Below are 16,345 nucleotides of genomic sequence, written 5' to 3' on the forward strand. Positions count from 1 at the left end.
AGAGGAGAGGAAAAGAGAGGATCACCTAGGACAAGTGATACTTTCCAAAGGCTTAGCTCTGGTGACCTTTCTCCTAATGTCATTCTCTGCCTCTTGATTTCTGTCACCTCATGATAATGTCACTAATTATGAATCATCAGTGGGGTTACCTAAGGATTATGTTAGAAATATCATGGTCATATCACTTCTCAATGACTGGATATACCAGGTGAGAACCAAACATTTCATGCACAAACCTTTTAGAAGATAATTTATAGACAAACCATACATGAATATATTAAATGATGACACCTATCTCTTAAGATTTTTATTTTATTTTTATTTAAATTAAAAAATCTTATTTTACATACCAATCCCAGCTCCGTCTCCCTACCATCCTCCCATTCCCCCCATCACCCTCCCATCCACTCCTCAGGGAGTGTGATGCCTCCCATGAGATACCATCAAAGACTGTCACAGCATTTGGAGCATGGCCTAGGCACTCTGCCTTTAACTAGGATGGTATAGTATCCCTCCATAGGGAATGGACTCCCAAAGCCATTCACGCAATAGGGATAAATACTGGTTTCACTGCCAGAGGATCTCATAAGACTGTTCAAGCCCCTCAACTGACACACTCAGGGAGCCGGGATCAGTCTTATGCCGGTTCACCAGATGTGAGACTGGCATCTGTGAGCTTCCTCTTTCTCAAGTCTGTTGTTTACTTGGGATTCCCCAGCATAGTCTTGCCCCTTTGCTCATCACTCCTCCATTATCTTGAAAATATAAAATATTCTATGTAAATTGATTGTGGCTAATGGAATTTACATGTAAAATTTTAATGTCCTAAAAATATGAAACAAATATAAAATTTTAATGTTCTATATGAGAAGTTATGAGGGTTTAATATAGGTCAAGGATGGAAAAGAGTCAATGCAATCCCTATGAAAATTCCGGCACAATTCTTCACAGACCTGGAAAGAACATTAATCAATTTTATATGGAAAAACAAAAGGCCAAGGATAGCCAAAACAACCCTATACAATAAAGGAACATCAGGAGGAATCACCGTACCTGATTTCAAGCTTTATTACAGAGCTATAGTCCTGAAAACAGCTTGGTATTGGCACAAAAATACGCAGGTAGACCAATGGAACCGAATTGAAAACCCTGATTTTAACCCACACACCTATGAACACTTGATTTTTGACAAAGAAGCTAAAACTATACAATGGAAAAAATGGTGCTGGCATAACTGGGTACTGGTATGCAGAAGACTGCAGATAGATCCATGTTTTTTGCCTTGTACAAAACTTAAGTCCAAATGGATCAAAGATCTCAACATAAATCCAGCCACACTGAAACTTTTAGAAGAGAAAGTAGAAGATACTCTTCAATGAGTTGGTACAGGAGACCACTTCCTGAACATAACACCAGTGGCACAGACACTGAGATCGACAATTAATAAATGGGACCTCATGAAACTAAAAAGCTTCTGTAAGGCAAAGGACACAGTCAACACGGCAGAAAGGCAGTCCACAGAATGGGAAAAGATATTCACTGACCCCCCATCTGACAGAGGGCTAATCTCCTAAATTTACAAAGAACTCAAGAAGCAAGTCTCCAAAACACCAAAGGATCCAATCAAAAGGTGGGTTACAAAACTAAACGGAGAATTCTCAATAGAGGAGGCTAAAATGGCCAAGAGACACTTAAGAAAGTGCTCAACATCCTTAGCCATCAGGGAAATGCAAATCAAAACAATTCTGAGATACCATCTTACTCCTGTCAGAATGGCTAAAATCAAAAACACTGAAGACAGTTTATGCGGGAGAGGATGTGGAGAGAGGGGAACACTCCTCCACTGATGGTGGGAGTGCCAACTCGTACAGCCAATTGGAAAGCAGTATGGAGATTCCTCAGGAAAATGGGAATCAATATACCCCAAGACCCAGCAATTCCACTCGTAGGCATATATCTGAAGGAGGCAAATTCATACAACAAGGGCATCTGCTCCACTATGTTCATAGCAGCATTATTTGTAATAGCCAGAACCTGGAAGCAACCTAGATGCCCCTCAACTGATGATTGGATAGAGAAAATGTGGTACATTTACACAATGGAGTATTACTCAGCAGAAAAAAACAATGGAATCTTGAAATTCGCAGGTAAATGGATAGCACTGGAGGAAACCATCCTGAGTGAGGTAACCCAGTCACAAAAAGACAAACATGGTATGTACTCACTCATACATGGATTTTAAACATGGATCAGGAGAGTGCCAGTCTGCACTTCCACTGACAGAGAATCTGGGAAACAAGAAAGAACCTAGAGGATATGCACGGTACCCAAGAGAAGAGAAATGATGCAAGATCCTCTGAACAGATGGGGAACACAGTGAGGAGTGGTGGGGAGGGGGACCTGGGAAATAGAGAGGGGGAGAAGTGGAAGAGAGAGTAGGGCATGGAGGAACAGGAAGTTCGACTGGGGGGGGGTAGGATGGGGGAAGAGGGAATCATAGGTTAGAAGACATATCAGGCACCATTGTGACCTCTAGTGATCTAAATGGATGACACCAATGGGCAAGATAAGCAATAGTGGAGAGACCACCTTGAATGCCTATTCCTGATAGTGAACTTGTTGTCTACAACCATTCTGGAGCCTTCATCCAGTGACTGATGGAAGCAGAGGCAAACACCCACAGTTAAATACTGAAGAGAACCCAAGGAACCCAGCGACAGAGAGAGAGGAGCAAAGAGCAAATTGGCAAAGAATGGGCTGGCAAAACCAGTAGAGACAGCTGATCCGAACAGGGGAAAGCTCTTGGACCCCAGTCAGACAGCTGGGAGGCCAGAATGGGAACCATCCAGCCCCTCTGAATGTGAGAGTCAATGTGGAGGCCTGGGCTATCTATGGGGTCCTGAGCAGTCGATCAGTGTTTATCCCTGGAATACTAACAGACATCGTGTGTCCATAACACAAAGAGGGTTGCTCTCTCTGCCTGGACTCTTAGGGAAGTGCCTGGACCCTACCCTGAATGAAATGATAGACTCTAGATATCCCCTATGCAGAAGAAATTGGCAATAGGGTGGGAGGATGGGGGTGGATGGGGGGAAGCAAGCTTATTTCTTTCTTTCCTTTTTTTTTTTTGGTTTTTTCAAGACAGGGTTTTTCTCTGTATTGTTTCAGAGGCTACTGGTCCAGCCCAGACTCGAACTCACAGAGATCTGCCTGCCTCTGCCTCCCAAGTGCTGGGATTAAAGGCGTGCCCCACCACCGCCCAGCAGGAAGCAAGCTTATTTCTAATAAAACAAAGGGATACATACTCAATAAATGGTGCTTATATAACTGGTTGTCAACATGTAGAAGAATGCAAATAGATCCATGTCTATCACTATGTACAAAACTCAAGTCCAAATGAATCAAAGACCTCCAACTACACTGAACCTCATAGAAGAGAAAGTGGGATATACCCTTGAATGCACAGACACAGGAGACCACTTTCTAATTAGAACACCAGTATCACAAACACTGAGAGCAGCATTTAATAAATAGCACCTCCTGAACCTGAGAAGTTTCTGTAAAGCAAAGAACATGATCAACAAGGCATAATGGCTCACTGCAGAATGAGGAAAGATCTTCATTAACTCCAATGTTGACAGAGGGTTGATCTCCAAAATATCCAAAGAAGTCAAGAAACTAGATATCAAACTACCAAATAGTCCAATTAAATAATGGGGTACAGATCTGAAAAGAGAATTCTCAACACAACTATCTCAAATGGTGAAAAGACACTTAAGGAAATGCTCAACATTCTTTAATCCCAGGTCTTATAAGGCAGACATAGGAAAATTTCTGAGTTCAAGGCCAGCCTTTCTATATAGTGAAATCCAGACCACCAGACCTTCGTGGTGAGACCCTGTCTCAAAAATAAAACAAATAATACATAGATTAATAATATTAAGCAGTATTTGGAAATCAGATAATTAACAATGTATAATATTTAAAATTATTTTTATTTAAATGGCTTGGTAAAGTTTCCTTTAAGTTTCAAATAATTGTCTAAGTAAAAAATATTAAATCTGAAAAATGTTTGAGAAATAATAAGCTGGGACATCATTCATTAGTAGCAAAATTATTTGATTATAAGGTAGTCAGGGGAAACAAAAGCTCTCATGGGCATAAAAATTTTCTGTTTTGTAGATTCCATCCTTTTTCTAACAAGTCTTACACAGACCCTAGTTGAGGTGCCTCAAGGGAAATATATCTGAGGAACTGAGTCTTACTATACAGCAAAAACAGGAGGTTTTTGCTTAGACATAGAGGGCTGTGGGAGGACGGTCTAATCCTTGCTGACAATAATAGGTTGCAATATCATCAGCTTCCACAGGGTGGATGGTGAGAGTGAAGTCAGATTCAACCTCATCGCCACTGAACCTAGCAGGGATCCCAGATGCTAGGCTGTATACATTGTAGATCAGGAGTTTGGGAGGCTGTCCTGGCTTCTTTTGATACCAATGCATAAGATTTATGCCAAATTTATTGACACTCTCACTGGACTTGCAAGAGATGGTGACTTTTTGTCCCAGAGACACAGACAAAGAAGCTGGGGACTGAGTCAGAACAGTGTCTCCAGTGGAGCCTGGAATGATAAACACAAAACTACTATTGCAGATGTACAGGAAGCATCTCACTGTAATACATGTGACTCCAGTGAACAACATCCCAGAAGGATGTGAAACAATACACACTCCCAACACTTCCTGTACCCACTCACCTGGTAGCCAGAGTAGCAGCACCAATAGCGAAAGATTAACTGGCTTCATCTCTGAGAGCTGAACTAGAGCTTTCAGTCTTAACACACTAACAAGCAGCCCTTAAAAGATGCTTTGAGCAGCCTGGACCATTGGCTACTGGTGCAACATGCAAAGCAGCTCAGTAAACCTAGTGCTTGGAGGGACAACCTACTGTTGTTTCAGTGGTAATTGAGGTTGAAAAAACATTTACAGAGTAGCTCAAATATGTCCTAAGGAATTTAGTGATTGCCCTATTGAATCTTCACTTCATTTCTTTACAATAATTTTATATAATGTATTCTGGTCATGTTTTTCCTCTCCCTACACCTTCTACATGCTTCCTAACTCCCTAGTCATCCAATTTAATAATCCCTCTCTTTTTCTTTCTTTCCTTCTCTCACTCAAAACAAAAAAGTGAAAATCTAAACAAAAAAACAGTAAGGCAAAAAGAATTACTGCATGAATGTTCTAGTATAAAGAATAAGAGAATTTTAGAATCATTTTTGAAATTTCAATAATACTAACGTTTTCAAACAACAGTGCATTTCACATTGTGATCCTTAGCAAGAAGAGACAGCATGTGGATCTTACACAATGGTGAAAGAATATGGCTTCCTTTGGTTTCATGGGGAATTTACAACACTAAGTGGCCATCAAGACAAGTCTATAAATGACATCAGGAGCTGAGACTATGAGAGACATGTGTATGGAATGCAGATAATTGTGAACAAGCAGGAATTCCCCCGCCCCCTTAACTATTCCAAAATCTAATATTAGGCCAACAAGATACTCTAAAGGCAGATCAGTTGTACCACTGGACATACAAAGGGTGGGGTGTACCTAGTTACCCAACTGCCACTATTTCTGTTCTTGTCACTAGAAGTTAGAACTGACAAAGCTAAGTTTTCTTGCCACAAAATTTGGTGCTCCAAAGATTAAAAACTAATGTTAGATTGGTTTTGAAAACATTAAACCAAAAGCTATTAACTTAAAAGGCTATCTAAGAAAATAAGAAATTAGTTAAACAATTTTAGTTAAACATTCTACTATATAAACATGAACAAACATGGGGAACATCATAAAAGTTTTTCAGCATTATAATTTTTTTTGTAACAGATGAAAACCATTACAGAAAACTGCCAATCAAACTATAGACTTGCCAAGTCTAATCCCAATGGATACATCTACAAAAGAACTCCCTCAACTAAGACTGTGTGGTCAGAAAAATTGTAATAGCCAGAGGATCTGGAAGTTTGTTAAAAGTCTGTGTTTTTGAGTGTGGTCAAAATTTCCACCTATAAAGTCTCATGAATGTGACTGCCTAAACACTAGCTGGACAAGGACAGCAACAATAGACATGGCAAAGGGAATGGCGGAAAGACCACAGGCCAAAACTCTATACAAAGAAGCAACAGACCCCTAAGTGAGGCTGAGTGTGGAAGAATCTTCTCCAGGGAAAAGCACACCAACTAATTACCCAGTACCATATCGTCAGCACTGAAAGCATACTTACAAGCTACATTACACAGACTAAGCAGGTTGTATTTAGGAATAGGTAGATAGATATGTAGATGATAGATAGACAGATATACAGACAGATGTAAGAAACCCTAATGGAAAATAGTCCTTTAACTTGAAAAAGATTGGAAAGAGTATATGGGAGGATTTGGAGCAAGAAGAGGAAAGGGAGACATGACATAAGTACATTATAATCTCAAAAAATAAGTAATAAAGACTTGAAAAATATTATGACTATAATAATTGGCCTATTAGTTGCATGTGACTTTATATATTGTAATACAGCTTATTTATATTTTTATTTGACAAGATGTCATATTTTTGAAGTTAAAAAATTTTAGGCAAGATCTCTAAAAAAATAAGTTGAGTAATACAAATTAATTTTCAGTCAACTTGACAAACTCCTAAAGCTCAAATTTTTGCCGTCTTTCTCCTCAGTGTGTGTGTGTGTGTGTGTGTGTGTGTGTGTGTGTGTGTGTGTGTAAGAATGACCCATATCTATCACCTTTCACGAAAGTAACTTCAAATGAATCAAAGGCCTAAATTAAAAGCCTGAAGCTTATCCATGTGGTGGCTCATGTCTCTAATCCCAGCACTCAGGAGGTAGAGGCAGGTGGATCTCTAACAGAGAAATAAAATACAGGGAAAAAAAGAGCTCAAAGAACAAAGAGTAAAAAATACAACAAGCAAACCCAAATAGCTCAGTCAAAAATTAGCTTTGTGATATGAACAGAGTGTTCTCAAAAATAAAAATTAAACTGACTAAGGAATATCTTTAAATGTTACCATTTCTAGCAATTAGAGAAGTGCAAATCAAAACAACTTTGAGATTTCATCTTACCACAGGCAGAGTGGCAAAGATCAGCAAATGAATGGAACAAGAAAAACCCTGACCGAGGTTTCAGAACCAGAAAGGTAAATATGGTATAAATTCCCTTATAAGGGGATACTAGCTGTTGAGTAAATTATAACCAAACTGTAATCTGTAGACACAAAGATTATAGGTAAAGACGAGGGGTGGAGGATATCAGGGATCTCCCTGTATGGGGAAAATAGAATAGACTTTAGAGGTGGTCCAAGGGGGGTTTGAAAAGAGGGGGGGGTCAATTACTGGAGAGACAGAATAAAGGGAATAGTACAAGGAGAGATGGCTGTAATAGGAGTGGGCACTTAGGGGTTGTGTGGAAGCCTAGAATTGTAGAAACTTCCTGCAAGCTATGAATGTGATCCCAATGAGGGCTCCTAGCAATAGAGGATACAAGTCTCCACTGGCCATCTCTTGTGGTCAGATGAATCTTCCAGTGGTAGGAATAAGTTGCTTTCGATTGAGTTCCTGGACAAGAAGAGCCCCTTGAAAATTCACAAACAATGTAGGCTGTTGCTAAGACAAAAGATTGTTCTCTGAAAACTGACAGTGGGAGTCCATTATGGAGGATAAAACCCACAGAACTCACTGAGCATGAAGAATTCAGGCTGGTGCCTACACAACCCTCACACTTAAGTTCTATTCTCTTTGATGTGGGAAGGTACTTAGCAGGCGACAAAATGTGGTGGATTGAAAGAAAATGACCCCCGAAAGGAAGTGGCACTATAAGAGGTGTGGGCTTTAACGGCAGGAATGACACCAACTGGAATCAAGGCTACCTTAATATGCCTTCCCATGATGGTGAGAACGATGACTGCCTTCCTTATATGGCATCCTAGAACTCTCATCCAGTGGCTGATGAAGACGAAGGCAGACACCCTCAGCTGTGAACCGTATTGAACCCCTGGAACTCACTTGCAAAGAGGAGTGATGACCAAGGGAATCGGGATTGGGCTGGCGAGGTCCACAGGGGCAGCTGACCTAAACAAGGGGCATCACATGGACTCCAGACTGATGATTGGTGGGCCAGCATGGGACTGATCCAGACATCCTCCCCCCAAACCTGGGTGAGAGAAAGGAGGCCTTGGCAATCTGTGGGACCTTGGAGAGTGGAGCAGTAAATACAGAGGCATACACAGGGACTCTGGGAGCACATGCCACGTGTAGGGATGCTCTCTCAGCCTGGACACATTGGGTAGAACCTGGAACATTCCTGGGATAATGTGATGGACTCTGGAAATCCCTGATGGAGGCCCTTGCCCTCCCTGGGGAGTGGAGGGAGGTTTCAGTAGGGGTGAGAGGTTGGAAGGATTGTGGGGTGGAGGAGGAGAGGAGGGAGAGGGAACAGAAAGTGACATGCATAAAAAGTCAAATAAAAATATGGGGAAAAAAGAAGTGTGGCCTTATTGGAGGAAATGTGTCACTGTTGGAGGATGCCTTAGTCTCGTTTGCTCAAATTTGCTCACTTTGACTTTCAGTCAACTTTCAAATCCTTCTACCTGCACACAGCCATGCTCCTGGTTAGGCTGATAATGGACTGAACATCTGAAACTGTAAGAAAGCCACTCCAATTAAATATAATCTTTATAAGAGCTGGCATGGCCATGGTGTCGTTTCACAACAATAAAAACCCTAACTGAGATTCCAGTGCTTGGGGATTGCCTGGGAACTGCCACAGAGCTTCCCATGCCAGCAGGAGCCAAGCACCCCAGATCCCAGGTCTTCTCTTCCACCAACGAGACCAGGGAGCCAGCAGGTCCAGTGGCAGTACCAAGTAAAACAGGCCCTGCATCCAGGCCTGCATTCCAGTGCCTGGGGATTGCCTGAGGACTGCCAGAGAGCTTCCCATCCTGGCAGGAGCCAAACACCCCAGATCCCAGGTCTGCTCTTCCACCAAAGGGACCAGGAGACTAGGCAGGAGACTATGCACCAAAGATTCCTGGGCTTCTTCTTCACCCATGGGACCAGAACTAGGATGAGGAATAGAAGAGCTACCAGAGTATTGGGCTTGCTTTCACACACCAAAAGGGAAATCTAGGCCCCTAATCACCAGACCAGTAGGGGCTCTTTCAGCACCCACTAGAAGAAGAGATGGAAAAGACACAAAACAAAAACACACTCAGCAACAGAAAAACAAATATGACACTGCCAGATTCTAGAAACTCCACACCAGCAAGACTCCAACATTCCAATGCAAATGAAGTAGAAGAGAATGACTTTAAAAACAACTTCATGAAAATGATAGAGGCCCTAAAAGAGGATATAGGAAAATCCCTCAAAGAAATGAAAGAATAAACAAACCAAAAAATGCATGAAATGGAAGAAAAAAGAAACCAAAAAATGCAAGAAATGGAAGAAAAGGCAAACCAAAAAATGGAAGATGGAAGAAAAAAACAAACCAAAAAATGCAAGAAATGAAAGAAAAAACGAACCAAAAAATTCATAAAATGCAACAAATGGCTGAATAGATAAAGCAAAAATTGCAAGAAACAATTCAAACAGTACAAGAGTTGAAAACTGGAATAGAGATAATAAAAAAACACAAACTGAAGAAAGGCTGGAAATAGAAAAGCTGGGCAAACTGTCAGGTACTACAGATACAGGCATTACCAACAGAATACAAGAGATGGAAGAGAGAATCTCAGGTGTTGAAGATACACTAAGAGAAATGGATTTATCAACCAAAGAAAATCTTAAGTCCAACAAATCCCTAACACAAAGTGTCCAGGAAATATGGGACACCATAAAAAGACCAAACCTTAGAATAATAGGTATAAAAGAAGGCGAAGAACACGACCTCAAACGGGGAAGAAAACATATTCAACAAAATCACAGAAGAAAACTTTCCCAACCTAAGGAAAGACATGCCAATGAAGGTACAAGAAGCTAACAATGCACCAAATAGAGTGGATCACAAAAAATGTCCCCTTGCCACATAATAATCAAAACCCCAAATATACAGAACAACGAAAGAATATTAAGAGCACTAAGGAAAAAGGCCAAGAAACATATAAAGGCAAACCTATCAGAATTACACCTGACTTCTCCGTGGAAACTCTGAAAGCCAGAGGGTCCTGGATAGATATTCTACCAATACTAAGAGACCATGGATGCCAGCCCAGACTACTATACCCAGCAAAGCTCTCAATCACTATAGCTGGAGAAAACAAGATATTCCATGACAAAACTAGATTCAAGCAATACATATCCACTAACCCAGCCCTACAGAAAGTTCTGGAAGGAAAACTCCAACCCAAGGAAGTTAACTACAACCAGAAAAACATAGGCAATAGATAATCCTAATTTACCAACATCCAAAAGAAAAAACGGGTGAAATTCCACACATAATTCCAACAATAACAACCATTCCAAATCAAAGAAGAATGAGCAATCAATGGTCATTAATATCCCTTAACATTAATGGTCTTAACTCTCCCATAAAAAGACACAGGCTAACAGAATGGATTCGAAGACAGAAACCATCCTTCTGCTGCATACATGGAATACACCCCACCCTCAAAGACAGATATTACCTAAGAGTTAAAGGTTGAGAAAAGATTTTCCAATCAAATGGAACCAAGAAACAAGAAGGTGTACCAATCCTAATATCTAACAAATTAGACTTTAAAATAAAATAAATCAAAAGAGAAGAAGGAGGTCATTACATACTCATCACAGGTGAAATCCACCAAGATGAAGTTTAAGTTCTAAACATCTATTTCCCAAATACAAAGGCATCCACCTTTGTAAAACAAACAGTACTAATACTTAATAAATGTGACCTCCTGAAACTGTGAAGCTTCTGTAAGGCAAAGGACAAGTCCACAAGAAAAAAAGGCAGCCCACAGAATGGGAAAAATATTCACTAAACTCAAAACTGACAGAGGGCTAATATCCAAACTTTACAAAAAAAACTCAAGAAGCAATTCTCCAAAACACCAAAGGATACAATTAAAAAGTGGGCTACAGAACTGAATAGAGAATTCTCAATAGAGGAGTCTAAAATGGCTAACAGGCACTTGAGAAAGTGCTCAACAAACTTAGCCATCAGGGAATTGCACATAAAGACAACACTGAGATACCATCTCAATCCTGTCAGAATTGCTAAAATCAAAACCACCAATGACAATTTATGCTGGGGAGGTTGTGGTAAAAGGGGAACAGTCCTCCAATGCTTGTGGGAGTGCCAACTTGTACAGCCACTTTGGAAATCAGTATGGAGATTCCTCAGAAAAATGTGAATGAACCTACCACAAGACCCAGCAATTCCACTCTTAGGCATATATCCAAAGGAGGCAAATTCATACAACAAGGGCATCTGCTGCACTGTGTTCATAGCAGCATTATTTGTAATAGCCAGAACTTGGAAGCAACCTACATGCCCCTCAACTGAAGAGTGGATAGAGAAAATGTGGTACATTTACAAAGTGATGTACTATTCAGCAGAAAAAAATTGGAATCCTGAAATTTGCAGACAAATGGATGGTACTAGAAGAAACCATCATGAGTGAGGTAACCCAGTCACAAAAAGAGAAACATGGCATGTACTCTCTCATATATGGATTTTAGATATAGATCTGGGGAGTGCCAGCCTACAATCCCATTGTCAGAGAGTCTGGGAAACAGAACCTTCATTCAGTGGCTAATGGAAGCAGAGGCAGACACCCACACCTAAACATTGAGTTAAACACAAGGAACCCAGAGACAGAGAGGGAGGACTGATGAGCAAAGTGGTTAAGACTGGGCTGGTTTAACCACCAGAAACAGCTGACCTGACAAGGGTTAGCTCTTGAATCACAAACTGATGCCTGGGAATACAGCATGGGACTGATCAAGACCCCCTGAATGTGGGTGTCAGTGAGGAGGCCTAGGAAATCTATTGAGCCTTGGTTAGTAGATCAGTATTTATCCTGGGTATAAAAATGGACTTTGGGCTCCCATCCAACAATGAGAGATGCACTCACACCCTGCACTCTTGGGTGAGGGTCTAGGTCCTTCCCTGGATGAAATGACAGACTATAGACACCCCCGTGGAGGGCCTCACCCTCCTTTGGGAATTTAGGGGATATTGGGAGGTTGGTGGGAGGGCATGGGAGGATGGGAGGGAAAGGGAGAGGGGCCTGGAAATGACATGTGAAGCAACCTTGTTTCTAATTTGAATTTAAGTTTAAAAATAAAAAAAATTAAACACAAAAATACCCTGAGACTCCAACCCAGACAGAAAACTTTTGACCTACAATCTGTCCTGTCTGTATAATATGCTAGGAAAATGGTGGTGCATAATGTGTGGGAGAAGCCAGCCAAGGATCTATGAGGAAGCAGCTGCAGATGCCTATAGCAGTAACCAATGTAAAAATTCAAGTTAAAATGGAGAATAATTAGAGAGAGAATAATTGGTACAGGTAATTTTAATTGTCCCCACTTTCTTGAATGGAGGGACTCCCAGTCAGTAACAAATATGAAAGGTTGACACAAGCAATGAGTCAAAACATAAAGGGATATCCATGTGACAATTGTTCATCTTCTCCAAAAGTCCCAGTGACAACCACACTGTCCAGACTAACAACTAAATGGCCACTAGAGACATAATAAGACGGGACTAATCAGTGGTCTTTAGAAGTCATCCTCATCCACACTAGGTGAACATTTCTAAGACAAGTCAACCAGTACCTCAGGAAATTCATCCTCTCAGAGGCACACTAAACGTGTCATTTGTTTGGATTCAGGGCTGTAGATTAACACTGCATACTTGAAGCCGGGCGGTGGTGGTGCAAGCCTTTAATCCCAGCACTTGGGAGGCAGAGGCAGGCAGACCGACAGTTCGAGGCCAAGCTGAACTGACAGTCTCCAAAACGTGGGAGGATGGGAAGGAAAGGGCTAGGGACCTGGAATTGACATGTGAGGCAACCTTTTTTTCTAATTTAAATTTAAAAATAAAAAGAAAAGAAAAGCTAATGAGTTTGAGACAGATGAGCATCTGTGATGGACACAAGGATGCAGATCAGAAGCTAAGCAGTAAATCACCTGCAGGAGGCTACAATTACCTTAGTATCCAAAAACCACACAAAGACACACCCAAAATAGGGAATTACAGACCAATATCCTTTATGAACATTGACACAAAATACTCAATAAAATACTCGAAAAAACAGATCCAAGAAAATGTCAGACAAATCATATACCATGATCAAGTAGGCGTCATCCCAGGGATGCAGGGATGGTTCAACATATGAAAATCCAGCAATGTAATCCACAATATAAACAAACTGAGAAACAAAAATCACATGATCATTTTACCAGATGCTGAAAAAGCCTTTGACAAAATCCAACACACCTTCATGATTAAAGTCCTGGAGAGATCAGGGATAACAGGAACATACTTAAACATAATAAAAGCTATATACAGCAAACCAACAGCCAACATAAAACTAAATGGAGAGAAACTCAATGAGATTCCTCTGAAATCAGGAATAATACAAGGCTGTCCACTCTCTCCATATCTCTTCAATATTGTTCTTGAAGTTCGTGCTAGAGCAATAAGACAACTAAAGGAGATAAAGGGGATAAAAATTGGAAAAGAAGAAGTCAAATTTTCACTATTTGAAAATGATATGATAGTCTATGTAAACGACCCCAGGAATTCTACCAAGTAAATCCTACAGCCTATAAGCACTGTCAGCCAAGTTGCAGAATACAAAATTAACTCAGAAAAGTCAGTAGCCCTACTATATACATACAATAAAGTGGATGATAAAGAAATCAGACAAACATCACCATTTACAACAGCCACCAACAACATAATATATCTTGGAGTAACTCTAAACAAACCAGTGAAAGACCTGTATAACCAACTTTGAGTCTTCAAATAAAGGAATTTAAGAAGATACTAGAAAATGGAAAGATCTCCCATGCTCTTGGATAGATGGGATCAACATAGTAAAACTGGTAAAAGCAACATATAGAGCCAATGCAATCCCTATCAAAATATGAGCAAAATTTTTCACAGACCTTGAAAGGACAATCCTCAAATTTATATGGAAAACAAGAGATCCTGCATAGCCAAAACAACCCTAGACAATAAAGGAAATTCAGGAGGCATCACCATCCATGACTTCAAGGTCTACTATAGAGCTATAGTCCTGAAAACAGCTTGGTATTGGCACAAAAACAGATAGGTAGACCAATGGATTTTAATCAAAGACCCTGATATCAACCAACACATCTTTGAACACCTGATCTTTGACAAAGAAGCTAAAACTATACGATTGTAAAAAGAAAGCATCTTCAACAAAAGGTGCTGGAGTAACTTAAGTCCAAATGGATCAAAGACCTCAACACCGATCCAGCCCCATTGATCCTCTTAGAAGAGAAAGTGGGAACTACCCTTGAATGAATTGGTATAGGAGACCACTTCCTAAACATAACACCGGTAGCACAGAACTGAGATCAAGGGACCACCTGAAACTGAGAAACTTCTGATAGGCAAAGGACACAGTCAACAAGACAAAAATGGAGTTCACAGAATGGGAAAAGATATTCACCAACCCCACATCAGACAGAGAGCTGATCTCCAAAGTTTACAAAGAACACAAGAAGCAGGTCTCCAAAACACCAGAGGATCCAATTAAAATGGGGGGTACAGAACTAAATAAAGAATTCTCAATAGAAGAGTCTAAAATGGTTGAGAGACACTTGAGAAAGTGCTCAACATCCATAGCAATTAGAGAAATGAAAATGAAATCAACTCTGAGATGCCATCAAACTCCTGTCAGAATGGATAAAATCAAAACTACTGATAACAATTTGTTCTGGAGAGGATATGGAGAAAGGGGAACATTCCTCCAGTGCTGGTGAGAATGCCAACTTGCGCAGCCAAGGTGGAAATGAGTATGGAGATACCTCAGGAAAATGGAAATTAGCCTACCATAATATCCAGCAATTCCACTCTTAGGCATATACCCAAAAGATGTGCACTCATACAATAAGGATCCCTGCCCAACTGTGTTCGTAGCAGCATTATTTGCAATAGTCAGAACCTGGAAGCTTGAAACTTGCAGGAAAACAGATGGCACTCAAAGAAACCATCCTGAGTGAGGTAACCTAGTCACAAAAAGAAAAGCATGGTATGTACTCACACATATATGGATTTTAGAAATGGAGCAGGGGATTGCCAGCCTTCAATCCCACCACCAGAGAGTCTGGGAAGCAGGGAAGGACCCTAAGAGAGATATGCATGGTAACCTGGAGAAGGGTTATAGGAGAAGAATTCCTAACTGGTTTGGGAGCATGGAGGAGGGGAGAGGAGAGTGATTTGGGAGAAAGATATGGGGAGAAGAGGAGAAAGGAAGACATGGGAGAGCAAGAAGGTTGAGCCAGGGCAAGAGTAGAGGAGACAAGGATGAGAAATTCCGTAATAGAGGGAGCCATTATAAGTAGGAGGAGAGATCTGGCACTAGTGAGATCTTCACACATCTACAAAATGACACCAACAGACATTAAGGCTACCTTAAATGCCCTCCCCTGATAATGAGATTGACAACTATTTTATATGCCATCCTAGAAACCTCATCGAGTGGCTGACAGAAGCAGAGGCAGACACCCACAGCTAAAAACCAAACTGAACTCCTGGAACGCAGTTGCACAGAGGAGTGTTTAGCAAAGGAATCAAGACCACACTGATGAAACCCAGAGAGGCAGTTGATCTAAACAAGGGGGAACTCATGGACCCCAGAATGGTGAATGAGAGACTAGGCTAGGACTGATCCAGACACACAAAAAACCCAAACTGGGTGTCAGAGAATAGGCCTCACAATTTATGGGACCTTAGAGAGTAAATCACTATTTATTCCTGGCATAAATATGGACTCTGGAAGCCTATTCCACATGGAGGGATGCTCTCTCAGCCTGTACACATGGAGGAGGACCTAGGCCCTGACTGAGATTGTATGTCAGACTCTGAAAATCCCTCATGGAAGGCCTTACCCTCCCTGAGGAGCTGAAGGGAGATGAAGTGGGATGGGGGTTGGGAGGAATGAGGGGCCAGGAGAGGAGGGGAGGGAAAGGAAACTGAGAGTAACATGTATAAACAGTTAAAGAAATAAAAGAAAATGAGAATAATTAGCTGTCATCATAATCTCCTTTCATTATAGGTCTGCAGAATGATGACATTAGAGGATCAGGAATATAG

The 16,345-nt window shown here is 40.9% G+C and overlaps 1 gene segment (V, D, J or C); it reads right to left on the minus strand.

The window, feature by feature from the left end:
- Window positions 1–4,292: 4,292 nt before the first annotated feature.
- Window positions 4,293–4,878, minus strand: LOC121136543. The segment is given in 2 exon segments: window positions 4,293–4,621; window positions 4,757–4,878. Coding segments are annotated over 2 exon segments (378 nt in total).
- Between the last annotated feature and the right edge of the window lie 11,467 nt (window positions 4,879–16,345).

Source organism: Mesocricetus auratus, unplaced genomic scaffold, assembly GCF_017639785.1.
Source record: "Mesocricetus auratus isolate SY011 unplaced genomic scaffold, BCM_Maur_2.0 Super-Scaffold_100676, whole genome shotgun sequence".
NCBI classification, from domain to species: domain Eukaryota; kingdom Metazoa; phylum Chordata; class Mammalia; order Rodentia; family Cricetidae; genus Mesocricetus; species Mesocricetus auratus.